A 27,997-nucleotide genomic window follows, 5' to 3' on the forward strand; every position below is an offset into this window, starting at 1 on the left:
CTATTCAGCTATTTCACTCTCACTACAGGGAAGATTCCCAAAGAAATAAAAAGAAAAGAAAAAAAAATCATCACTCAACTATTTTAATGGCAAGAGTACTATAAGTTTCCCTCAAAGTTAGTATTCTAAGAGAATAGCAAACTGTACTTTAAAACCCTGGGCAGGTTTGTTTTAATCTCTGGCACTCTGACAAGAAAGAAATATCTAAAAGGCAGATTATCCATATACTTTAACTTTGTAAATAATAGGAATTGAGGGCTACGCCCCAGGAACATTCACACAGGTCTGAAGATTAGAGCTGGCACCTGTGTGACTCACTATATCCCCCCCAACCCCTGAAAACAGAAAATACAAAACTCCACCGTGATCTAATTCAGACACAGGGCAACTCCAGACATGAGCTCTGTGAGATGACTGGAAACTGGAGGCTGCAGAGAGAGATGTCACATGTTCTGACAACACACGGCACTGCCAGGGTCAAGGAGAAGACACTTCCTTCACTACAAAAAAAACACTCCAAGCTACAGAGGCAAAGGGCAGACTGAGAAAGTCCTCTTGGCAGCTGTAATCAGAAAATTATGCTCCCAAAGATGTTTGCAGTTTTGTTTGGTATTAAAAATGGAGGAATTTTATCTAGACCTAAAAACACTTCTAATGTTTTTATTTCTCTGTTGTAAATTCAAGCAAAAGGAGTGATAAAGAGTAGCTCTGTCCAGCAGGGAAATAATGAAAACCGCAGATGAAGCCTAAACTATCCCAGTGGCCACGCTTAAGGGAACATGTGATCATTTTAATATTTGACATAATGTTCAGAATATTTTAATGTGTAAACAATACAAGATCATCCATGATCTCATTTGAATGTTTGCAATACATATAAAATCTGAAATATCTTTACACTCAAACCATGTCACAAACCCAAGTAAACTCATTCCAGGGGCTCGGTGACTCATGGGCTTGCTGCTACGGTAGACAGCACCATTCTGAACTACAGAGCTTCATTCTGTTTAACACTGATGAACACCGACACTAGCTTTAAAGCTTCTGCAGGGGAAGGGTTGGATATAATGACTCTTATTATTACTAATAGCATAGAGATCTATTTTATAAGTTCTCAATTTTTATTCTATCCATGATAACAGGTTTTTGCTAATTCACTTTAAAATGCCAGTGTCCAGTCTACTGAAACTGTTCCTTAGAAAGAAGAGAGACCTGCATTCCAGTTCCTTGTAAGTCTACACACATGGAAACTGGCCACCGCCATTCACTGGGTTATGCTCAGAACCGCCTGGATATTTACTGAGCCTGGGGACCATCCAAGGCTGAGCTCAAGCTCAACACAACCTGTCACTTAGCAAAGATTTTTCTGTTAGTCTTTTAAGTGTCACACCATGTCTGGCCCACGGCGCCAAGCCCACTGTTGATGTTGACATCCTAAGCAAACAGTAACACATGAGCATAAAGCCTGCATAAAGAGTTTGGTAAAGCAAACTGGATCCGAGCATAAATTCCATTGATTTCCTGACGAACAACAAAGGGATGAACCTTAAGACCCCTTCAGAGACGAAAGCTTCCTGGAGACGTCCCTGAGCACATCTCACGGCTGACAGACAGGCTGCCAATCAACATACTTACCTTTATTTCCTAAAAACGAAATAAACATTCATGTGCATCTCACATTTCCAGAAGAAGCTTCAGAGGACTGTATATTCCTGGTTTCTCTCCACTTTAAGAACTAACTCATGGGCTCAAAGTATGTCTCGGAGGTAAAATGTTTACTTAGTATGTGCAAGGCCCTGGGTCCAATCCCCAGCAACACAAACAAAACATTCAATGACTAATAACATATACAAATATCCGAGTGGCAAGTTTGACACAGGAATCCCATAATAAACATGTTCAATTTACTAATGATTTAAAAAAAAAAAGCCAAATGAAACCACAAGATACCATCTTACATCCCATGCTTGGAACAAATTTGTCTAGCAACCACACAGGTTGTTCATGATTAGTAGTTCTAAAATTAGCATTCTGGTGGGAGCTATAAACCAGTACCATAGCTCGAGAAAGCCATCTGTCTCTGTCCTTAAGGCCAATCCGTGCTCTTTCTGTATAGCCAGCAATACTCCTTAAGGTGGGGCCCACTCGTGTGTAAGAAGTCTCATACTTGCACCAGAAGTCAAATGAAAGAATGACTACTCGCAGCAATGTTCAGCTGTCAACAACTGGAGAAAAAACAAGTTATATATTCCCATAGTGGAATAATGCTTAACAATGAAAGTTCCCATTGCAAGAAGCAAAAACTGTATCTGGTTTAATTCTCTTTATTTTTCTTTAAGAATACATACATGGAGACAAAAACGCTAAAGGGCAGGAAGGCGTCGATCCACACAAATACTGGGAGCCAGAGAAGGTCAGGAGGCACATGGGGTATACGGGTGGGGTTTATTATTACTCTTTATACTTCAGTAGATACAGATGTATATATACATACAGTCCATTGCATGTATAAGATCTAGAAAGTCAGCATGGTTTTAGTAAGAAAAAGCCGTTAACCTTTCTGACTCAGCTGTACCAGTGCTAACAGCTTACCTGGCCTGTCACTGAGACTGCGGCTGGACCTGCTGCTCTCATTTGCTGGTCTCGTCCTACTGGGCTGCTCAGACAGGACCCATCACATTGTGAGGACTTAATTCATGCTGGCAGGAAAGACAGCCATGCTAATCTGGCCTGTGCGTCTAGAACTAGGAAGCCCTCGCTTTGGAATCTGGGTCACAAGCAGGCAGGGCTGTCTGCTGATTTGGTTTCATGTGCAGACACAGCTCTGCCAGCTTATAGCTTGTTGCTTCTGACCCCTCCTCCAACCTCCATCTGGCTTGGAGTTTAAGTTCTGCAACTGTTTCTAGGTGAACCCAACCTCAGCCCCTGCCTTCAGAAGTGTTTGCTTCTGTTTCCAAACGTGGATCATAAGAAGCCCAAGTGAGAGGAGTTGTGGCCACCTCCAGTGTGTTCTGCAGCCGGGATAGGACAAATCATTAGGGGCCTCGGTGTACTTGGAAGAGTACATGATACACCTAGACCAGCTGCTGAGTGACCCCCACCTTAGTCCTGGGCGGCCAGAGAGGGCTCTGTTCTCCTCCCAGTGTTCCCAGACAAAACCACAGGCATTCTTAAGTCAGTCGCTGTGGGAGCTCTGTAACTGTAACATGGATGTGAGCGAAAATTCAAGCTTCCTAAAGCAACAGGAAGGATCCAAGCTAACTCTAGAATAAAAGTTGGAAAATGAGAGAATGGGAAGAAACAACTCCAGTTTTATAACGCATGTTTTCTGTAATTTATTCTCCTTTAATGCAGAATATAAAATCTGAGATTCACCAATGCCTTGAGAGACAAACACAAACAAACTGAGGTAAAAAACAATTACACAGACTGAAGCAGACCCAGACACTTGGGGACAAGTCTATATAAAAGGTATTTCTAGAAAAAAAAAAAACAACCCCCCACAATAAACTCAAACAAACCAAACAAAACATAAAAAGCCTTTGGTACCTTCAATAACAAAAGAAAAACATATTTAGATGGTTAAATTCACACAATATGAAAATGTAAATATTGGGTTAACTTTATAAAGCAGAAAAAGAAAGCCTAAAATATATTAGCATCTAAGGGCAAAATATTTCCTTTTTTCCTCTTTGATTTTCATAAACCCCCCCAGAATTTGGCAAAATATTTCCTGAACTAAATTGTCTTCTGGTCTGCAGACACCTAGCAGTATGGCGCTTCACGCTCACCTAATGGTCAAATGGCACGGTCTGGTCATCAGCACACTTCCTTCGTCCCACAAGTGGACAGGAAGTCAACACTATGCCTTGAGAGTTGCTGGCACCATGTCCATACCTGCATTTCTTTCCTAGGCTCTGAAGATAGTGGTGAGCCAATCTAAAGGCAAGCTAATGAAAGGGAATCAGAACACTATTTCAGCAAGTACGTGATCCTAGCCTTTGGGAGGCAGAAGCAGAAGCAGAAGCGAGTTCCAGGTCTACATAGCAAGACTGTCTAAAAAAACAACAAGCAGGAAAAGGGGAAAGAAGGGAAGGAAAGAAGTCAGTGAGACAGGCAGACTGGAAATCATACAAGGGCCTGCGTGCTCTGCACACACTGTTGTCTGGGAACTGCAGGTGACTCCAAATTGGGTTTCTGGTCACCAAAACAAGTCACAACCTCTAATCTCATTTTTCTTGACTGACTCCCCAATGTTCCCCAGAAGGATCATGGCAAGGAAATGATATGCAACTGCGATAGCGATTGTACAACCACCATCTATTCAGCGTGTTAAACACAGTCATAGTAGGTATGATATGGACAATTAAAAAGATAGATGACAAATCTTGGTAGCTTCCTCTGTCTCCTCAACAGTGTAAGGTTATTGCTCCTACAATACAAAACATGCTAAGATTTCACTTTGCCAAACTGGTTCTTGGCACTCACTGGCAAGAGTAGACTCGATGTAAGTAAGTAGATCAACGAAACCTGGGTTGATTACACAACGACAATTTAAAAATTGCTCTGTTTTGAAGAGAAGTGTGTCTTGTCAGAAGACTCACAAATTCAAGCACAATATCCAGTTGGAGGAGGAAAAACAAAACAAAACACAAAACACGAAACTCTGGAAACTCCCTGGGATTTATCAAGTGGAATTTTACCTGGATCTTGTTTAATGCCAACTAGCCACTAATACCCACACCCCGGCAACCTTTCCTTGGAAAGAAAATTGTGTATCAGTCATTTGGTCCATTCATAAAGAAAGCTGTCCGCCTCTCTCCTTGTTGCCACAGGACCGCAACAAGATCTCAGCTTCAGCATTTAAAAACTACTGCAGAACAGCCCAGTTAGCCAAGCTCGGTGGGAGTGGCAGAGAGGGCTGCCTGTTTCATCTCTTAATTTCTCAAACATTTCCTTCTCAGAATCAGAGTGAAAGGCCCAGCATCATGCCTATAGGGCTAAGAGATTTCAGTCAGCTCTTTATCCTAGTCAAGCCTATCCCTATGTATGAAATTAACTCTAAATATGCCAGGATACAGGAAAGTTAATCTCTGCTCCGGTGATATGAAACTCCAGTGTTCACCCAGAGGGAGCAGGCACTTTGCTTCCTGAGGACCATTCAGTACCATGCTCTTGACAGCCCTTTCCTGACTGTGCTGCTCTGAAATCTCACTTGTGCTCCTATATCAAGCAAGAGTGTGTGTCTGTGTTATTCTAAAAACCCTAAGGCTGGGAAGTGTCTGAAATATGAACTAGGAAAGTAGAGATGAAGGTGGGTGACATGGGAAGTCACACTAGGCAGCAATCCTGGTGTCTCCTTTTTCCTTTCCAGTGTACTGGAGCTGAGTGCAGAACCTGTGTGTGCTATGCAGACGTCCTACCACTGAGCCCCAGCCCCAGCCCCCGCCCCAGCAGGACTGGTGCCAATGGCTCACAAAATATATCTAACCAAGCATTTTCTTTCTCCAAAAATATATTCCCTTCACAAAATAGAACAAGCAGCTGTTACTTTGGGGAGCTGCATTTAAAAATATATGTGCATGTGTGTGTAAGCAAACTACAAGAGCTACAAACGCCTGTGCGTACTGACAGAGCAAACTCTATTAACTCACTATATGTAAGCGGAGCACTTCTTAAAATACATTTCTCAATTAGTCTTATGCATATAGTGAAACATCCCCCTTGCAAGAGATAAAGGAGACATTTTCCAAAACAGCAATTCTTTTCTGCCCCATAACTTGGCCATGATCATTTGATATTGTAATGGTGGCTTGGGAAGCACCTGGAGAATTTATAGGAGTGAGGGTTTCCATCACAGAACGAGTTTAGGGCATCTCACTTTTCCAGCAGGTGTTATTACAAAGTACCAGAGTGGTGACATTTGTCACTCTACAACAAGAACCCTCAGAGTCCTTTGTCACCTGGCATTGCTTTCTTCTTTCAGATTCAATGATGTTACCATCCTGGCAAAATCGTTTCAAGGATGGGAGGCAGGCAGCTTAGAGAGGAATGGGTTTCTGCAAAACTGGTTTCTAATAAAACATGTCCAACGTTTTACCCTGACGGTGCTGCCCAATTATCTGTCAGTCGTTAAGGAAGCTGACCTATCACGGGGGAGAGTACTTTCACATATGTGAGGCAACTACAGACGAATCAGAAAATAAGAGAATCCACCACCACCATCCTGATTGGCTCAGAGCAATCATGCAGTCCCCATTATTCCCATGTCCTCCAAAGACACCTTCTCCAGGTCAAGCGAAGTAACTGATTGTGTGTGTGGCTTTGTCACAGTGATGCATCAGGTAAGCAGGTGAGTGCTGAGTCCCAGGGGGTGCTCCAAAAACGCAACTTCATCACCTTCTGCTCCTTACCTCTAGGGTTCAGCCTATTAAACAGAGGAGGGGAAAGGAACAGTTATTATGCTGCCTCTACAAGAACATTTGCCTTTGGCAGTGGCTTCTTTGTGTGTGTGTGTGTGTGTGTGTGTGTGTGTTTGGATATGAGGGATTTTATAATGACACCGTTACTGATAGGAGTGAGTCCCGGCTGTTAAGCCAGAGCCTTAAATTCAGTCAGACCCACCCAACCTGCAAACAGAGGCTCCATTTTTCAGTAGCCACTGAGTCTCCTTTGAACACTGCTGTGCTACTAGCTCTCAGCAGGTGGCTGTGACCTCTCAGGAGCATGAAGAGGTACTGGTTAAGGGTGATCCTGGATGAATGACATCATCAGAATGGCCACATCATTCATAACGTATCACCACCCATATTGTCCAAGTGCCACTCTGCCTGTCCCCATGACCCAATTAAACAAGTGTCACCAAGAAGCCAATGCAATTTGCTCCAAATATGGTCAAAGAGTGTGCAGTGCAATCAGCCATCATGGATTCTGAAAATCACCCCCTAATCATAGTGACCTAGAAGCAAAACTTTCCATACCAGCCTGCTGAAATCTCTAAAGAATCTGTGCCTTTGGAGAATATAAGAACAGAGATGCTGTGTGCACAGTATTTTCTATGAGGTTTTGACACAGCTTACTGGTTTCTGCCTCTGTGAGGTAATCCTTGCCCCAGGCTTTCCCTACCACACAGTTCTCTGAAGACAAATCTGAATTGTTTAATATCTTTGGGTGAAATATTTTATACAAATACTAATTTTCCTAACAAATATTCAAATGTCTGACTTGTATAAAAATAGTTTGAAAAACCTGTAAATACTTTCTGTGTGGGTGTGCCTCTGCTAAAAACCGTGTGCATAGGAACCACCCACAAGCCATCTGCAGACTTGCTGATGTAAAACAAAGCGTGTTTGCACGGCGGGGCCTCTGCTGCAGGCGCTGAAGCTGGGCTTCTATTATTGAGAGCCTCTGCCTCCTCCCACAGGGCTTCAGATGGTACCTGTCCCAGGCAGCCTCAAAGGACCTGCTACTTAGATGAGGTCTCCAGAATGCAGTGCAGGTCCAGCTGCATTCAAATAGACACTTTAGAATTCAGCCCCAACTTGAGCTTGAGTCAAACCTCAATTACTATGTATATGAGGATTGTAAGGCACACTGGAAAAGTGTCAACATGGTTGGCTCTGGGTAGTGATTTTAATATTCTACTTTACACATATTTACTTCTTTACAATTTTAAAAAATGAGCCTAACTTACTTTTCTAGTCACAAATCCAGTCTTTTTAAAATGAAATAACTGAACTATTAACTTACTTTATATGTCTCTTTTTATTTTTAAAGTAAATCTTGTGCTTTATATGGCTGTGAAAATATTCATTATTCCTAAGTCTTTGCAAAAAACAGACTTAGGTTCTTCACATTTTCCAAAAGATATGACTTGATAAAGAGGTTTTTTAAAAAATATTCAGACCGGATTAGGAAGGGCGACATCTCTTTCAGGTCTGATTCTGGAGAGGCCTCTCAAGTGTGGCTCTGCTTCTGCCATTTCATAAAGCTGCTGCCCCTTGGCATTGTGGGGGATCCATCCCAAGTCCTCGCCAGGGCCCCAGGATTCTCTCGTCTCTCCAGTACGCAGCACCTGCACTTCTGTGCATAGGCTCCCTGCCCCAACATGGCTCAAAGCATCTCCAGGTGACTGAGATGCTTTAAACAGGACATCTATGCAAACAGGTGTTATGCTATCTTACTTGGCAAAGGCAAGGAAGATCTCTGTGAGTTCAAGGCTAGCCCAATAGACATAGTAAGTTCTAAGACAGTCAGGCATAGAAAGGCACTGTCTCAGAAGAAGCAAAGCCAGGCTTGGTGGCTTTAATCCCAGCATTCAGCATGCAGAGACTGGTAGATCTCTGAGTTCCAGGCTATCCTGGTCTAAGAAAGTGCAGGGCAGCCAGAATGACACAGAGAAACCGTCTCAAAAACAGACTCAGAAACGTCTCAGAAATGTCTCAAAAAACAAACACAGAAGCCGGGCGGTGGTGGCGCACGCCTGTAATCCCAGCACTCTGGGAGGCAGAGGCCAGCAGATTTCTGAGTTCGAGGCCAGCCCAGTCTACAGAGTGAGCGAGCTCCAGGACAGCCAGGGCTACACAGAAAAACCCTGTCTCGAGAAAAAAACCAAAACCAAACAAACAAACAAACAAAAAAATCAAAAAAACCATAACCCCCCAAAACAAACAAACAAACAAACAAACAAACAAACAAAAAACCCCAAACAAACACAGAAATAAGGACAGGAGAAGGCTGTGCATGATCAGTAGAGATGTGATTTTTTTTTCCAAAATATATTCAATCTGTGACCAAACAAATTATAAATGAGAAAGGTACAGACACAGGGGTAATGTATAATGTGAATTTATAATTTAAATAAAAACTAGCTACTTATTTTGCTACCTTAAATTCCTCTTCAAAGAACAGGGCTATGGAGTAAAAGTAAACTAATATTTCGATTTAAAGAAGTTAAAAATTTTGAGTGTAACACCACAGTCTGTATTTCCCCAAGAGACTGAAAGTTCAGCAGGGTGGATATACACGCCTCTCACCCACTCAGCCTTGGGCCCTAAGGTCAACTCCAGCACGGTAAACTCTGAAACAAGAGTACAGAAGCCCAGTACAGAGGTTAGCCTACCTTGAACACACAAGGTTAACCTACCGTGGATGCTGGCCGTGGCTTCAGGCCTAAGAAGGAAAAGACTGTGTTGCTTTCCTTCGATTCAAAGAAGCTGTCATAGTCCTAGAAAGAGAGGGAAGGGAAATAAAGCCAGTGAGCACTGGCAGGCAAACACTTTTATAGTTGATGCTTTCAAAAAATCCTGCATGGAAGAAAACAATGAACCATTGCTCTGTCAAGGCCAGGGAGGGTCTGTCTACATGCACCCACGGGATTCAATGTGTTAGAGTGGAAAGGGCCCGTTGTAACAAGTCTTTTTTTCCTTAAATCCAGAATTAGGAAAGGATTTGGCAACAGAAATAAAGGGGCAAACAATCCCTTTTCCTCGTGTGTCAAACTAGAATTTATCTGTATGGACTCACCCTGACCTTAGATTATACCCTAGGCACTAATAAAGAAAGCCACATTCCAATGCCATGCTTGATACTTTGCTAAGACATAAAAAAAATAAAATAAATAAAATAAAATAAATCACGGGTCACCAGAAAAGTCACAAGGGCCGCAGGGGTCAGTCTTGGTGGAAGGCTACTGCTCTGCTTTTGCAGTTTCCTGTGGACAAGCTCTGAGAAAAGAAACAGTGACCAAGCGGGACAGCCACAGATGGGGGACCTGACATCTGTCTGCTGCACTGCTCTTGTCCTCCGTGCTCTTCGTACTCTGGACGGCATCAGCCCAGGAGGAAACTGGCCAAGGCCACATGCATCCTAGCCACTGGGCAGGAGCTGGGCCAAGGTTATTATGGGGCTTTTAAGAGCCCCTGAAATCTAAATGAATCCATAACTTGTAGAAGTTTTGTCCTCAGAAAGCTTCATTTGATGAAAAATGTCTAGATAATCATCTTTGATTCTGTGCACAGCCCCTCCCAGTGAGTCTCATGGTAGATGTAGCTCTGACTCCAACCTGCAGTCACCCTGGTTTTACAGTGGCTACTCCTTCGGTCACTGAGGAGTCACATATCTGAAGAGAATGGCTCCATATGCTAAGCAGAAGCCTCCAGGATCAACAGAGCTTGCCGTGCAAATGGCTGGTGTAAGGACTTGGGCAAGGGCAGCCTGGGAAGGCAGGCAGGGAGCTGGCAGGGGATGGAAGGAGGGTGACAAGGCAGGAGGGTGAGGGCGACATCGCAGCTGGATATAACCCACCCAGTCAGTAGGTCACTACTGAAGTGACCGTGATCTGGCCCTTTCTCCATGTTCTGCCTCTGCTCTTTGTCCATTCTTTTCTGAGGGCATCTCCTCCACTGGAACCCACTTCCGGCTCTGATCTCTGCTACATTCTAGGTCCGTGGACGCACGAAGCTGCTCAGCATGGGGGAACCTTAGCTCCCAGTCTCCAGTCTCCAACCTGCACCTCTCAGAAAACAGCACCTCGCTAACGACCACTGCTCATCACACACGTGAACACTGCAGGCCTTTTCTCTTCCCGCCATCACCTGACACATCCCTTAAGCCTCCTCGGTTTTCTGTATTTGCCTTCGGTGGCCTAACCCCAGCTGGATGTCAGCCACAGTGCCTCATTATCAGCCCTTGCCTAATCCCGCCCATTTCTACCCAATGTCATATTCTGCCAAGGGACACACTGGCAGAAAAATATTATAAATCAAGTTGACCCTACCGCCCATGGCCCATGGTCACATCTCTTCTTGAAGCCTTCTGGTGCTCATATAGTATGCCTGAGAAACTTAGCATGGCCTTGAAGGCCACACATACATATTGTGATGCTGCCTAACCTTTCAGCAGGTGGGCTGCTATTCCCAGATTCATTTCTAAGAGGCCCAGTCATGGACAATGTTGGGCATAGAGCAACCTGTCAGGTCACAGGCCCTTTACGCCTCTCCAGCTTTCTTCCCTACACTGCATGCTACTGCTGCCCACTGGAATTAGAGATTCCTAGGAAATAATGGAGCAGGAGCTACTGGAGGCCGACTGAGGCAAGGCTCTGCCTGGGGGTGCTGTGGATGCATATGTCTCCTGGAATAGTTGGCCGCTTCCTTCTTTCTGCTTTCAAAAGAGGTTGGTGGCAACATGGAAACATTACATAAAAGAGTAAAGAGACTGGCAAGGGGAATCTAATGTTTATACTTCCAGTTGTCATCTTGAAAAACCTCAAAACGATCATATTTCCCCTAACCACAAATTTAAACGTAAAACAAACTTACATGCAACTTTCAAAAACAGCTAAAAATATTTAGAGGTAGGAAAAGCATGCAACATTTTCAATATCCCATTTATTCACATTGGAATGACTGTCCTTACAAGTATTAGTCACCAACAAAGGTATTTGCAAACGTCAGATATTTAGAAATCTCAGGATGTTTCTAATTTATAAAAAGAAAAAAAATCTCCTAAATTATATAATATGTCCTCACAAAAGTGATAAGCACAATTCTCATTTAATCACCTCTTAGCTCAATGCCAAGCAGCTGTGGCTCGGAGGCTCCTGGACTGAAGAGCACTGAACTTAGACCGCGTAGTAGAACTTAGAAGATCTCATTAAGATACTAACCCCCTAAGAGAAAGTGACAAATATCCAGGTTAGTTGTTAACTTAAAGTAGAATCATTTAGAGTCATTTACAAGCTCTATTTATGACTACTGTGTGTATGACATGTGTGGAAGTGGAGGAGGCGTGGCCAGGGTACCCAAGGAAAGCCAGAGAGAGGACAACACGTAGGCACAGCTTGCGGTACTGAAAGCCAGGTGTCAGGCCTGCACGGTCACCAGGCTTTCTAGACCTGCCTAGCCATCCAGCCCGTCCAGAAAGTAATTCTTAAAACCTATGTTAAATCAGCGTATCAATTGTGTTTGTTAATTATTGACTAGTATGTCATGTGTTATCATTTTGCCTGTTCTGAAACAGTATACAAACATTTACTTTCTGACATCCAAAGGCTTTTGAGAGTCCTGCAAATCCTAAAGTATGCAAAAATAAACATGGTTTTTGGTCATGTTTGAATAAAGTGAATTATTGAAAATTTAAAAACTAAAACATTTTAATTATTTAATATTCCTTTCACACTTAAACAGTATGATATAAAATCATTTAAGAGTAACACAGTCAGAATTTTAAAAATAATTTCCTTTTAAAATATATTTTCTTATAGTATGATCTTAGGCCATGTGTTTAATGAGAAAAACAGTTAATGCGTTCTTATCAAATGTGTTTCACTTGTCGAATTTTAAATATATGTGTGTGTGTGTGTGTGTGTGTGTGTGTGTGTTAGAATTCCTCCCAAAGGTGAAAAGTATATGGTTTACGAATTCACACAAGGCTTCTAAAACAGACCCACTGAATTCCCTAGTTAAAGGCACCCTTTAAAGCTGCTGTCTGTAAATACGCTCTGCAGACTGCACTGCGTTGCAGCATAATCTGCTCTGTGACTTTGGGCTATAAAGATCAGTTAATACTGACTCTGCAAAGGGCACAAACGTAGAAATCATATTCAAAGTGAACGTGCCTGGTTTCAACAGCAGCTACATTTTCATTACAGTTAAGACAAAGGATGGAAGAAAAGTCACCGCTTCTCATGGCGACAGCTGGAGAAGGGAGAAAAGCCTGAGCCTCATAGATAGAGCATAACTGGACGCTTCTCACCCACCGAGGGGAGGGGAGGGGAGGGGAGGGGAGGGGAGGGGAGGGGAGGGGACGGTCCTACATGCCTTTAAGAAGAATAAGGCTAAAGAGCCGTGGAGGACTGTAAAGAAGTGCAGGGGTGAAGAACAAAGACTCAGGTAGCCTGTAATTCTGTTTGCGGTCAAGTGAAAACCAATGTTGGCGACGTTTATAGGCCCGTGATAAAATCTGCAGCAGGTAACATTAACAACAGCCTCATTCTTCCTCAAAGCCCAGGAAAGGATACTGCCCTCCTGCTCTGGCTGCACTATTATGGACTATGTAGGCACTGGAGACAAAGATCTTCAAATTCTTTGCCTTTTCAGTGTTCCCTAGGAGAGTGGTTAGGAAAACCCCGCAGTGGCCTTCCCCTTAGCAATGGCAAGTGAGCGATACAGCCGTATTTTTCTACATGCCAAGGGCATAGGCAAACAGAGGGTTGCTGGAAACACAACGCATGGGAAAGGAACTGAGTCAATCTACATAAGTCAAAGGAAAATGGGCTTCTCCAAACAGAAGAGATTCTTTAAAATCCCACCTTCTGAAGGCCGCTGCAATTGCTGCTGTTTAAGACAGACTGAGGATCCTGCTTAAATTTTCCTGTCTAGCCTGAGGGCAGCATCCAAGCGGAATTTCGGAATAAGGGCTGTTAATGCTATATTCTATTTTACGAAACTTTGATGTTGAAAAAAAAAAAAGTTGGCAGACCCAATCCTAGCAGGGTAGATAGGTAAGTTACAGCCATCTCAAAACAGCTTCAGTCAGCAATTCTTACGCTGGATGTTAAGGATGTTCAATTCTGAAATCATGTTTAGTATTTCTGACCACGCTGGTTCAGGATACAGTGCGGACATGTGAGTCACCAACTGTCTTGTCTGGATGCCATCTGAAATGAGGAGGGGCTGGGGCAACAGGACAGTTATGCTTAGGAAGGCAACCAGCAATAAAATTTAATCACCTCCTAGAATGTATAGCAAATATAACTGTAGAGAAAACATTGGGGGAAAACTCAATCCCAAAGAACAAAGGTGCAGAGCAGCCTCTTGCAGAAACTGTGAGCCTCAGAAGCTAACACAGTGCTGGGGGAAGAGGGGGTGGAAAAGACCAAAGCAGCACGAGGTGTACTTGCAAAGGCTGGGGGGCATCCCGCCTATCCTGGGGCTGCTGGTAAGACTGTGATTCTCTGAAGAATGCATAGTAAGCTCCAGAAGCGGGAAAGGCCAGCTGGTCACTCTGCACACAGGACACAGACAGATGGAAAGGCTTGAACTGGAAGGGCACCTCTGGCCTTCATGCCTTTGTAACTCTTGCTTTTGTCAGCAGTCCAGAGGGTCCAACCCCTTATACAATTTCCTTTGCTCTCCTACCCAAAACAAACAGGTCTGTGAAAGTCCCAGGGTTGGGGAGAGAGGGGGAGGCATCATCCTGGCTCCTAAAAGAAAATGTCAAAAACCAACAGAATCGATGCTGGAGATGCACAGGCCCCGGGAAAACAATCCTTATGCCGAGTACTTTGAATCAGTATGCTTGGAAAGATTTAAGATGCTACATCCACATAAGAGGAACAAGACTTTATTTTTAAAGGAGAAATAAAACAATACAAAGGGGTTACTAGAAATGAAATCTGATTGCTAAATACAAATTGTAAAAACAGAATAATGTAGAGATGCAAAAAAAAGAAAAAAAACCCCAAAATTCCATCCAGCTAGTGACCTAGAAAATAAACTCAAGAATGCCGCTTGCATGCACGAAACAGCATCAAGATTAAGAGGTGCAACTAATAGCTAGCTTTCTTTTTTTTCTCTCTCTCTTTCTAAATCTTTCTTTCTTTCCTTCCTTCCTGAATCTTTCTTCTTCTTCTTCTTCTTCTTCTTCTTTTTTTTTTTTTAAGATAAGACCACTGAACAAATAAAACTAAATCCTGCAGGCAAACAAAAGAAGAATGAAGAGTCAAAGTCCCACCAAATGCTCAGCAAAAGGTTCTCAGGCGCTGATTCCACAACTCAGGAAACAAACAAGCAAAAAACCTCAAGGGAAAAGCTGCCACTGACAGAACTAAGCCAAGCTAAGGAGCCTAGCCCAGCAGATGAGAACACCTCAGAGGTCAAGAGAGAAAGAAAATCAACAAAGACCCAAACCTGAAAGTCTCCGAGAGAGGCAGACCAACCCGAGAGTCTACTGCAGCACACGCGGGTTCTTCTATCGGAGCAGGAAATACAGACAATGAAGTTGCCTGTCCTGATAGAATATAGTTTTAAATCTAGAATTCTGAGGCCAATGTAACTATCCAGTAAAAAGGAAAGTTAAAAAAAAAAAGGCACTTAGAATGTTTACAAGATCGGTGTATCGTGCTATGAGAATGTTTTTTTTCCCCAGACAGAAGTTTAAGCAAATATAAGGAAATATAAGAAAAAGTACCTTCCTCGCATCTTCACAAAGTGGAGCGGGTCTTGTTCAGCTTTACAATGAGAATGCCTTGATGTTGACATCCATGTCATTCTCTGTGAGCTTTGAGGACTTAGTAAGGTAAGACTGATTATACGTCCTGTTCATACTGCTAAACAGCTTTGTAAAACAGTATTTACAGAACTGCATCAATGCAAGACCCATGTGTGCTGCAGCTAGGAAGAGCGTGTGACCAACTTGAGCAGCATCGTGTACGAACGTGTGTTTACGTATCGATGGAGAAGGAAGGAGAAACCGCAAGAGAGCCAAGTTCCCCTCTTTCAAAGAAAAAGAAATACCATCCAAATCTTAAAATCAAAGGATATAGATTAGTATATGAAGCACAGGTAGAAAAAGCAGAAAACAGGGAGGCAAAGCTTCCTGAGGAGGTGATGAGCATCTGGGCTCTGGCCTGGAGGGCGCCTATGGGGCGGGGGCGGGGAAGGAACTTTCCTCTCTGTCCTCTCCAAGGCAGGCTTGGATGTCTCAACACTGATGTTAATGTGACCTTGCTGTCTGCACAGTTCTGTCTTCCCTGCCTTTAGTTGCAGATGGCTCAGAAGAATTATGTGAACAGAAAGGAAACTGCTTGTCTGGACACGAGTTCAGATGAGTGCCAGCCAACACGGGTGGCCTTAAACTTTCAGGACGGAGGCTCCTGGCTGTCACGGCCCGATTCAGCATCTTCATGACAGTCACATCCCAGGGATTCATCACCGCATGGGTTTTGAGGCAAACATTGCAGTGAGGTGAAAATGGGAGATTAAACATTTATAGAGAGCGGAATAAAAACTATGCTAAGAGAAGAGAAAGCTGCAAGGAATACCAATACTGGCTGCTGAGCCGGCGACAGGCTGCAGTGAGAATCGAAACAGAGCCCTGCTGCTCCACAGTCCCCCACAGAATGCGGAAGGGTGCCACCTATGAACACGTGCAGCCAAGCGGCTGACGGAGGAGACCCTCCTCGGTGAGATAACTGGGCTTTCATAGATGGTGCTGAAATACAGCAGGATTTAAAATATAAAGTTTGCCAGGAAAGTATGTGTGAGATAGGTGAGCTTCTAACGGTGGCGATTTTATTGGATTTCACCGTGAAAGTTTACAAGCAGCTTCAGTCAACTTGCTTTTAATGCATTTGGGTGGAAACGCAACCCGATCTTGCAGACACTGTATTTGAGAAGCACTGTAGCTGCGGACACAGGTGTGCACCACTGTGCTCAGTGTAGGCTCACCTCCTTTTATAGGGAGAAGAAGGGGGTAACACCCCACCCACTGCTGGACAGTAGCCCAGCTCAATCAACCTCAGTACCGATCACAGTCACCTCAATACCCAAGGCAGTATGTGGGAAGGAAGCCACAGCAGGTCCCAAGTCACTGAAACAGACTGGGCAATAGCTTGTCATCCCTGATTGGTTAGCAATGTGCCCAATGCTTATGCCTATACTTGACATTATAAACAACATCTATAAAATGTAAAAAAAAAAAAAAAAGGCAAACAATTTTTAACATTAATGGGGGAGCAGAGGCAGGGGGAGGAGGAATCAGATGAGGAACTGTGGGAGGGGGACTGAGAGGAGGGCAACGCTAGAATGTAAATAAATAAAGAAATAAATAACCTTTAAACTGTCGAATGGGAAAGTCCAGCTTGTCTGTATCTCCCTCAGGTCGCCGGTCCTTTGACATTAAGATCCGACCTGAATAAAGGGCTTTACTCTTGAGAAACTAGCAGTATTTTACACCCACTCCACATTCCCATTGTCAACAGATGCCTGACCGAGCAGGACATCTGCAGCCAGACTCTCATGGATATGTCTTCACTACTGAATGCTGTCCTGCCTTATTCCTTGATGGGTAAGCCGTAAACTGATTGCTGTGATTTTAATCCTGAATGAATTTCTAAGTGCTAGTTTGTTAGAAAGGGAAAAACGAATTCAGCAAAGGTGCAAGACACAAAATCAGCACAAAAAGGTGAGCTGCATCTGTATACACTAACAATCATCTGCAGCTGTGCATACAGTCAGCTGTGTCTGTATACACATACAGTCAGCTGCACCTGTGCATAGTCAGCTGCGTCTGTATACACTAACAGTCTTCTGCACCCATGCATACAGTCAGCTGCATCTGTATACACTAACAGTCATCTGCACCCGTGCAGACAGTCAGCTGTGTCTGTATACACATACAGTCAGCTGCACCTGTGCATAGTCAGCTGCGTCTGTATACACTAACAGTCTTCTGCACCCATGCATACAGTCAGCTGCGTCTGTATACACTAACAGTCATCTGCACCCGTGCAGACAGTCAGCTGTGTCTGTATACACATACAGTCAGCTGCACCTGTGCATAGTCAGCTGCGTCTGTATACACTAACAGTCTTCTGCAGCCATGCATACAGTCAGCTGCGTCTGTATACACATATAGTCAGCTGCACCTGTGCATAGTCAGCTGCATCTGTATACACTAACAGTCTTCTGCAGCCATGCATACAGTCAGCTGCGTCTGTATACACTAACAGTCATCTGCACCCGTGCATACAGTCAGCTGTGTCTGTATACACATACAATCAGCTGCACCTGTGCATAGTCGGCTGCATCTGTATACACTAACAGTCATCGACACCTGTGTATATGGTCAGCTGCATTTGCACACAGGAACAGTCACCTGCACCTGTGTATACAGTCAGCTGCATTTGCACACAGGAGCCGTCAGTTGTATTTCTATACACTAACAGTCAGCTGTGTGTACCACTGGGCACAAGAACAGCGGGCTGCTTTTGCACAGAGGAACAGCCAGCTGCATTTGCACATAGGAAGAGTCCAATGCATTTGCACAGAAGAAGAGCCAGTTATTTGTACACAGGAACAGGTTAGCTGCATTTGTATGCAGGAACAGCCAGCTGCATTTGTATGCAGGAACAGCCAGCTGCATTTCTACACAGGAAAAATGGAGGGCTGGAAAGGAAGGCTCTCTGAGAACAGCTTCAGAAGAATGCAGTGTTTCCAAGTACACCTAGCCTGGAAGATGAAGACCTGTACACTGAAAATTATAACATTCGATGACAGCAACCAGAGACACTGTAGCTGTAAATTCTATGTTCACAGGCTGGAACACTTAATTTTGTTAAGGTATGACTACTACCTATTGACAACTACCAATGGAGTAAATTCCTACTAAAATTCCAAGAATACTTTTTTCTTCTCCCTAGAAACAAAAACAAAAACAAAAAAGCAAAAAGCAAAAAGCCACCAAATTCCCAAGGAATGAGAAAGGAGCCCAACCAGCCAACCCATTCAGAAAACAATACTTTCTCAGCAAATTATTTTGCAAAGCCATGGTAATCAAAACGGTATGTCATTGGTGGAAAGAAAAATAAATTAACTAGTGACACAGATCAGGGAGGCCCAAAAGAGATATATGCTCTAATGACAACACACGCCACTCAGTAGGGAAAGGATGGTCTCCTAAATAAACAGAACTGGAAAGACTGGATGTCCTTGTGCAACAAAAATAAAGTTAGACCCCAGCCTTCCAGTACAGACACACATTAGCTTAGAAGATTAAAGGCCATAAAAATCTATGCCCCAAAACTTTATGGTTTCTGAAAGAAAGCCCAGGGAGAAGCTGTGTATATATACAGATGACGGATGCAAAAGCCAGACAACTGGTCCATCAAACTGGGAAACTTTCTCTTGCCCAAAAGCATAATCATGGAAACATGAAAAGGCGAAGTGGAGGCCAGCAGAGCAGATGCCACCGAAGGATTGTGACCCAGAACCCGTAACGGATACCGCTAACTCGGCAGCAAACCTGAGTAAGGACTGAGAGGGACAAGGCACTGAGCAGGTGTTCCTCAAAGATAACCTGCAAACAGACAGCAGACGACATCACCGGGCAGCAATTTCCTCATCAGTTATACAAATCAAGTCCACAGTGAGGATCACCTCGTACCCATGAGAATGTTCATTGTTCACACACACACACACACACACACACACACACACACACACACACACACACACATACACTAAAAGGCACGTTGGTAAGAATATCGAAAAGCTGGACCTTCCTGGCACTGTTGGTGTTAACAGGATGGAAATGGCTGCTTGGCTATTTCCCTAGATAGACAGATCTGCCTGGATTTGGTTGTTTATTTAGATAAATAAATCCAAAGCTACCTTGTGATCTAGCAACCCCACTTCTAGTTATAAACCAAAGCAGCTGAAAGCAGACTCTTAAAAGAGCATCTGCGTGCCTGTGCTCATAGCAGTACTATTCAGAAGGACAGGAATAAAAGCAATCTAGAGACTAATGATGAGTGAATGAATAAACGAAGTCAGGACATAAGCACAGTGAAATGCTATGCAGCCTTAGACAGACTAGCACAGCACAATGAACACCAGCTAAATGAAAGAAGCCACTCAGATGAAAACAAATACCACATAATCCTGTGCACGTGAGTTTTACAACATAGTCAAATTCATAGGTAGAGAAGAATGGTAGTTAGGAGGGCCTAGAGGTGGGTGCAGAGAGGAGTCACTGCCTAAGGGACTGAAAAATCCAATTCTGCAAGGCACAATGCTTCAGAACAACGTGAGTAAATTCATAATGGACTGCATACCTGAAAATGGCTGAGGTGGTAAATTTTAAGTGTTTCGTTACACAAAAATAGTTTTTAACAAGAAATAAACATATGTGGTGATCCAAACCACCTGTGCACTACCCGGGAGGAAAGAGATGAAGGGAGGGGGATGTTTTCTCTCTGTGGAGAGGCATGCTCGTGTTCAGCACATTCCACACACATCAGCCCAGAGAGAGAGAAAGGCTTAAAACCTCAAATGCGAGGGCTAAGCTTTCCAGAATCCAAATTAGGCATTAAAATGTAGCAAAGGGCCTCAATGCTGGGGGCTCAGGAGGACCAGGTCCCGTCCCCAGATTCCTGCTCACACAGAGTGCTCAGTGAGTGCATCAAGAGCAGTGGGGTTAGCTGGCTAGCAATCACACCAGTCTGGACAAGGCTTCTGGCTGCTGGAAGGAATTGACGGAGGTGTAGCACCGGGTGAGAAAGAAAACCATCACAGCTGGACAAACAGTTTAAAACCCAGGAGGAAGTCCTGTTGCTCCAGTAGGCAAGAACATCTTCAGGCCACGCCCCAGGGTCTGCTATCAAAGCCCCAGCTCAGGAGGCCCCACCCCTCTCGTGGGCACAGGCACTATTACAATGAGCCTTCGACAGCACCCGTTTCTCCATCGGTCCCTCAATTCCAGGGAGGGAGGAAGTGACTGTCAGGGGAGCTTGTTCAAGCTGAGGGGACAGGACAACCACATCCTAAACAGAGCAGAGTCACATGCCCACACTGGTCACCAGGGAGCTTAGCGGGGCTTACTCTAGGTCTCATCCACTTAAAACCAAGTAAGACATTTCTAGGGAATCCTGTACAGCACGCTGTGCAGACTGTTTGAGTCCTGTCACTTGCAGCATAACTGTGTCCACAAATTAGCCAATCAAATGAGAGCCTCGTTAACCAGCACTGGGAAGCAAGGCCCACAAAAGCAGGTAGAGAGAGGAAACCTACTGCTAGTTGCCCTGCAGATGCTCTTTGAAGGTCATCAATATTTGACCCAGAAAGGAGCAGACACTGTCTTGAACACTCCTGTCCTAGCAAATGGAGGACAGGACACCAGGCAGCAGCTGCTGCCACGTCCACCTGGGACTTTGGCTGCTGAGGCAGAAGAGCCACCATTGATCTGGCACAGTTTAATCAATATGAAAGCCAACTCCTACACGGTCTACCTGAAGAAGTCCCACCCAGTCTGTGGAGCAAAGGACCAGAAAGGCTTAGAGGTCAGAAAGAGGTAAGAAGAAGACAAATCAACCTTATTTTACAACATTACCGTCTTTTATTCACCCGACTCAAATCCCTTTGCAGATTGCTCTACCGAGACAGAAACAACTACATCTCTAGCACCTTTCTCTCAAAAGGTCAACAACACAGGGAGATTAAAACTAGAAAGAGAGCCAAGCACTGTGGGGCATGCCTTTAATCCTAGCACTCAGGAGGCAGAAGCAGAAGGATCTCTGTTAGTTTGAGGCTGGCCTGGTCTACAGAACAAGTTACAGAATTGCCAGGGTGACAGAGAAACCCTGTCTTGAAAAACCAAACCAGAAACACAACAAACAAACAAACAAACAAACAAACAGAAATTGAAGCTCATTTCTGACACTGTTGGAAGCATCAACAGCCTAAACCTCAACACCAGCAGGCAGCGAGTGGGGAGGCGGTGGCCGATGTTACAGAGCAGAATTGCAATGCAAGCACAGCAACACTGGAAGTGGAAGTGAACTATGGCGTGCAGGCCACGGTCAATGGAAACCCTGGCTACTGTGGAGGGCCTGGGGTGCAGAGGTGGGAAGACTATATAACAGTCTAGTTCCCAAGGTGCTGCCCTCTCCCCTAAGGCGTTTAGAGGTATAATGGACAGACACGCCTCCTGCAAGCAAAGGCTTGACAAATGCGGACAGTGAAGAGCATGGGTGGAAAGAGATGTGACGCAGCACGCATGACAAAGGCCTTCCCACCCCCTCACCCTGCCAGTGCTAAAGCATTGTGGGTAGGATGGTGCTCCCCAAAAAACGAGAGACTGAGAGCTCATTCTTTGATGAGTTAGGATGTCACTTGAGAAAAGACCTACAGATGCTGCATAGGACCCACAGGAAGTAGGCTAACAGGCTGCTTGGTCATTCTGCATCACTTCCTGCCCAGAAGCTGCATTCACATGAAGACACAAGTGTGGCTTTCTATACATGAACAGAAAGATTTGCGCATGACCTAAGCATTGGGGAAAAAAGTCAGTCAAACAATCTGGGGGCCTGGGGCACCTCAGTCACTGACCCGGGAGGTACAGTGCCCTCAGCTCAATCCCAGCACCAATACAGGAGAGAGGAAGAGAAGGAGAAAGAAGAGAAATAGTGGGGGAAGGGAGAGGAGAAAAGGGAGGGGGGGAGAAAAATAGGAAAGAGGAAGGGGAGAGTGGGGGGGTGGGGCAGAGAAAAGTCAGTGTGGATGAGTTCAAGAGTTGCTACAGAAGAAAACGTCAAAGAAATTCCATTGAGTGTCCTCACTAAATTAGGACCTTGCATCATACCATAAAAAAAAAAAAAAAAAACACTTAAACGGGAAAGAAACGAACAAGAAATAGGGTATGTGTCTGTGACATAATATACCCTACAAAGATTAAGACACAAATTCAAGAAACCTCCCCAGAAAACAAAATGTCAGGGAGGCAGGCAGTAGGAGGAAAAGATAAACGTGGGACAAAACCAGTCTTCAAGGCCAATATCCATCTTAATGGGCACTCCAGAAGACAGGGCAAGGAGGATGCTTTCAAGGTAGCACCAAAGAGTGTGTACAAAGCGTGCTTACAATTTCCCGAGCACTCACCAAGGAACTTTAAAAAATTACTCCATACTGGAGTACACATGTATGCAACAAACCTTCCAATTCTGCACAGCAGAAACTGACAAACACCCAGAGGACCACAGAACTGGCACTCGACATCTGCATCCATCCCTGGACCAGATGAGAATGGTCCAAGCCTAGAATTGCAAGCCTAGAAAGGACTCCATAAACAACACAGAGGCCGTTTCACACCAGCAATGTCTCACGGAGAAAGCACTAGCTTTTGTGTTGTGCTTTCTGACTTATTATTTTATTAGGCTGGTGTGAAAAATCACTGTGGTTTTTCCATTGCTGCAATTTCTCATTTTATACTGGAGTACATTTTTAAATAAATGTGGTTATGTTAGACATAAGTTTAACACCCATTTCTCTCATCCTTTTCTTTGCTAATGATTTATTAGCACGTGTCTATTTTACATGTATTATATAACATGGAAATGATGTTAAACACAAAAAGCAACTGCAGGGGATTTCTTATGTGAGTTCAAAATGGATAGCTAAGGAGTAGAGCCAACTGTGAACACAAGAACACATTTGTTTTGGAACTGCTAACAAATATATGGATAGGTAACGTTTCAACAAACTTTGCAAAGGACACCAGAACCTTGAAGATGGGGAGCATATGGTGGCCACAGCAACAGCCAATGACAAGTTGAGAGCACTTGCTAAAGCCCATCCTCTTATCGTCACAAAGAAAGTCAACATGGACCAAATGGTGGCCATTTGGCATGGAAGCTAACTGGAAGCTAACTGGAAATGTGAAAAAGCTTGCTAAGTGGGTGAGTGCCACATGAACTGATGTGGGGGTCATTTTTTTTGAGCCACTGCCCTCTCTTAATTCTATAAAGTAACAACAGGCTGGACTGTGATGTGTGACCAACAGTTGATGACAGCCAGCTTAGCATTTGGACTGAGAAGCCCCCAGGTCACCGGTGGTCTCTGCCTGGCTGACCCACTCCGGTGGAACACGGTGGGACCCTTCTACCTGAAAGGAAGCTCCTCACATGGATGAGACACAGCAGGGCAAGCTGAAGGCTTCCCATGCTGTCCACAGAAAGGATCCAGTTCCCCCCAGCAATGTCCCGCCTCCTGTCACACCACCTCGCTTCAGAAGCTGATCTAACTGGGCTATGCAGTTTGGCCCCATCCATCCTATTAACTTGACTCTCTACTCTTGCTTCTTCAAGGCTCTTGATGGCTTTTTTACAGGAAAAATACTTTTAATTTCCCTGGGCAGCAGGATAAGGAAAGTTTTCTGAAAATTCACTAAATCCCGAGGCACAGAGTTTTTACACTACAGGAGGAAGTGAACATTTCTTATAGGCAAAAAAAAAAAAAACCCAAGCCAATTAGGGTGGTTTTAATTTTGATTACTAAAGATACTTGAGCCTAGTCAATATGACTTCTAATTTATGCCCTAGCCTGCAATTCCTTTTGGGCCAACCCAATCCCTGTAGCTTTATTTTGATCTGCAGTTTATAAGCATTTCTTCTAGTCCCCCATACTGGTCACTGAGCCACGCACGCAGAACATGAGCACGGGCCGTCATGAACAGTATGTACCCTTCATTTCTATACCCCTCTTTAACAAAGTCCAATAAACACATGATGCAAAACTCCTAGCCTTTATCTTCATGTGATGACTTATATAAGAAAAGCTTTGGAAACAGTCACAATCCTTACTCAAAGAGCTGAAAACTGGAGCTGACGTGTGGCTCCGAGTGGCGCACCTGCAGACAGGGGTATAAAGCTCAGGCCGGCGGCGCACACCTGCAATCCCACCGCCCTGGAGGTGGACGAGATGAGGGGTTCCGAATGTAGTGAGTTTAAGGATCACAGAGTTGAGCTTAAGGCTTTTCCCAGGCAGCGTGGACAACATGGAGCAGACAAGTGTCATGGCCACAGGACTCTGCACATCACAGGACGGTGGCAGCTATGCCCAGGTGGTCCTCTGCCTTCCTGTCTGACTTCTCACTCTCTTCTCTGCCTCTACCCCCGCCAAAACATACTATTACCACTTCTCCACCCTAATGACAACCCAGCCACACTCAGCATCTGTGGTTCTCTGCATTGTTGCTCTTTAAGGGGATTGCAGTCCCAAAATAAACACTTGTGTGTGGCATTTAAAGCTGTGGTAAAAGTCAAATCCGAACCGACTCAGCAGGAAGATTTGGTTTCTTAACCTAAGGAATAATCGAGGTGGATAACTAGACAAACTGACTTCACTTTCTCATATAGCACCCAGCAGGAAGGCACCAAAACAGATTTTAGATATTCACAGCAATCCCTCTGCCGATAATCTTTTTTGAATATGAATTCTGTTTTCTAATCAGCTACCAGTGGGGAATAATGATTCAAGAATAATTACCTCTTCAGTCTGGCCCCCAAATGTTTTAATGAAGAGACACGCTTGAAAAGTCAGAACACAATAAGCACGTGTTCTCCACTTCCCTTCCAAAGCGAAGAGAGGGACAGGACGGAAGACTGACAGACCCCCCTGAACTCCAGTACAGACCACACAATTCCCTAACAGACCCTGCCTGTGCTGCTGAATTTGCAACTGCTCTGAGCTCCACTCTCTGCTGAGCCTACAGCCCTGAACGGGTGCTTCCCGAAGCTACTGCCTTTACGGTCAAGGATCCAAATGTACCCTGGGTTACACACCCAGAGCATGATGGGTAACAAAGGGAAAGAGCAGCCACTTACTCCACAGTATCGATCCCCATTGAATATCTGCGGCGGCAGAGGGTTGCCCTGTGCAGGCTTCTTCTCAGGGGGGATGTTTTTGTACATCCACTGCCTCTGTTCTTCCGACATGGTGATGTCTACCTCCTCGAACTCGATCTTGTTGGCCTCCAGAAATCCAACCACATCCTGCTGCTTCTTCTTGATCTAGAGATAGATAAACAACGATGAACAAAGACAGATGCTTACCTGATGCACGCATTTGCAGATCAGCCTATTCTACAGTCCCCAGTGGTCAGGCAGGAGATGCCCGCTGCCCTCAATATCTGTCTAGGCCGGGACTGAGCCAGCTCTAATGCCATGACTCCCACACCCAGGCATCCCAGAAGGCTGAGGCTCAACCCCAATGCCTGCCAGGACAGGATGAGGGGACAGGTGAGGTGAGGTGAGATGGCCACTCCCCACCTCCCAGCCTGCTGGAAGCTGACATTTACCATCAGGCGAGGGCCTAGTATCATTTGAAAGCCACGCATGTCCCATCTGAGATGGACACTTCGGGGACCAACAAGAGCAGCCGCCCTGATATTTCTCTTGGATATTCATTCCACAGTTCTAATCACGACCAGGAAATAATTCTTTCATCAGTTCATAAGAGGAAACACTCCTCCTCACTTCCGGGTGAGACTGAGCCCCAAAACATCTTTCAGCCAACTCTGTCTTAACCCTTAGTATGCCCCTGATCCTCCAAGGTTCCCTCTCGGGTCACTAGGGGTCAATGTGGGAAGCATGTCTTAAACACAGTCAACATAAAACATGGCTGCCTCTTCTAACGGACTGAAGAAGAGGCATTTTTTAAAATGTAACAAATGAACAAACAGCCCAAAGTTTGAAGAACAAACTCTCAGATTTTGTCTACCTCCATCCACAGATCCTCTTAGAAACCACCCCACAGTATGTGACTCTGAGGTTAGAAATCTGTAATATTCTGTAATGTGCTATAAGCAAACGGCTCTGATCACTGGGTCCCTGAATGACTAAGGGGACGGGGTAGTTATCCAGACACAGCTAAAATGCTGCCAAACAACACATCAATAAGCTCACATACATCAATCTGAGATTATTGTGTAGTGTTATACATCCAAATAGATAATGAAGCCATCTTTCATTTCTGAAAAAGATGACTGTTTTCCCTCACGTGGGGATACATCATTTCAGAAATGTGATTATTGTTTTGAAATTTTAACCTAAGGGCAAAAAAAAAAAATTCACTCAGCTTGAAAACTAAAAAAGTTATTTTATTGCTTCTGTCTTACAGTTAAGAAAACCAAGGTCAAGAGTGGCTCCCCAGTGTTTGATCAAGGTCTGACAGCTGGTGTGCTGTTAAAACATGCAGCAGCACCACTCTCCTGCCTTATGTCTGCCTTTTGTTACCTTTCTCTGCCCCGAGGGACCATGCACACTTCTGGGCGGGTCTTTCACGATCCACTTCCTGAATATAAAAAGCCCCGAATTTTGAGATCAGAAAGCAGTGGCCTACAGTCCCACTAACACAGGCAACATATGTCAAAATCCTGGAGTAGAAACTGAGCTCAGCTTCTTAAAAGTGCCCTAACCCTTATATGGGGTCCATACCTCTCAGGGGGTCGGGGTGGCAAAAACCAGTAACAGGTTTTGAATTCACAACAGGTCAAATATTAATCCAAAACTCAACATATAATGAGCCCGAGGTGGCAGCATTCACCCATGAGGTATGGCATGATGTCACTGCATCCAGGTTCCGAACACAGTGTTCTCATCACAGCACCTGTGCAATGCGAGCTGCAGCTTATTATATTTTGTACATGTAATAGGCATACTGCCTTGTGAGTTACTCGGTGTATTTGTATATTCTGCTACTAGAACAGCACCACCTGATGAACAACGGAATCTTGTCTCAGTCTGTAGTGGTGGCTGCATGGGAACAGGACAGGCCGGGTGACCTATGAAACAGGGAAGTCTGTTTCTCGTCATTCTGGAAGCTGGGAAGCCCAGGATCAAAGCGGTAGTAAAAGAGGGCTCTGGCCATTTCCTGGGTCACGGATGGAAGGAACCCTTCTCTACGACTCCGCTTGGTAGAAGAGACAAGGCAGCTTCCTGGGGCCTCATCCTACAGACACTCTTCTCATTCCTCGCCTCCCAACAGCTCCCTCCCGATTCCATCACATTAGACACCAGATTTAAACACACACACCTGAGGGGACAAAACAGTCCACAGCAGCATCTTCACAAATGCTCCCGGTGTATGTCCCAATACTACTCTAGGTTAAAAACCCTACAAGTGGAGCTCACGATTCCTCTGCCTCTGCCCCCTTGGCACATCTAACTGCCATGTGCTACCACAACAGGCACTATGAGTAACATTCTACTGTCAAACTGCGCAGATACTTTTCAGGCTCCCAATGGACCTGTGCTAATCTGTTTTCACCAAGGTTACAGCAGTCCATAGGACCATAAGCAGTGTCCCCAGAGTGTCCAGCTTTCAACACCTTCCCTCCTTATGGCCAAGACCTCAAAGCTGTGTAAAAAAGGATCCAGAACACTAAAATTCAAAGACACTTACACTGACAAAATGCTCAGAAATGAAGGGATAGGCCCCAG

At 44.5% G+C, this 27,997-nt stretch overlaps 1 protein-coding gene across 1 annotated transcript in view; it reads right to left on the bottom strand.

The window, feature by feature from the left end:
* Window positions 1–2,308: 2,308 nt before the first annotated feature.
* Window positions 2,309–27,997, bottom strand: part of Sh3bgrl2 (SH3 domain binding glutamate rich protein like 2) — a 54,424-nt gene continuing 28,735 nt past the window's right edge. Inside the window, exons 2-4 of the mRNA XM_052187732.1 lie at window positions 25,382–25,567; window positions 9,146–9,226; window positions 2,309–6,427 (exon numbers count right to left, since the gene is read on the bottom strand). Coding sequence (XP_052043692.1) covers window positions 6,416–6,427; window positions 9,146–9,226; window positions 25,382–25,567 — 279 coding nt within the window. The 3' untranslated portion in view covers window positions 2,309–6,415. The remainder of the gene's footprint in view (window positions 6,428–9,145; window positions 9,227–25,381; window positions 25,568–27,997) is intronic.

The sequence above is a fragment of the Apodemus sylvaticus genome, chromosome 7 (genome assembly GCF_947179515.1).
Source record: "Apodemus sylvaticus chromosome 7, mApoSyl1.1, whole genome shotgun sequence".
In the NCBI taxonomy this organism is placed as follows: Eukaryota; Metazoa; Chordata; class Mammalia; order Rodentia; family Muridae; genus Apodemus; species Apodemus sylvaticus.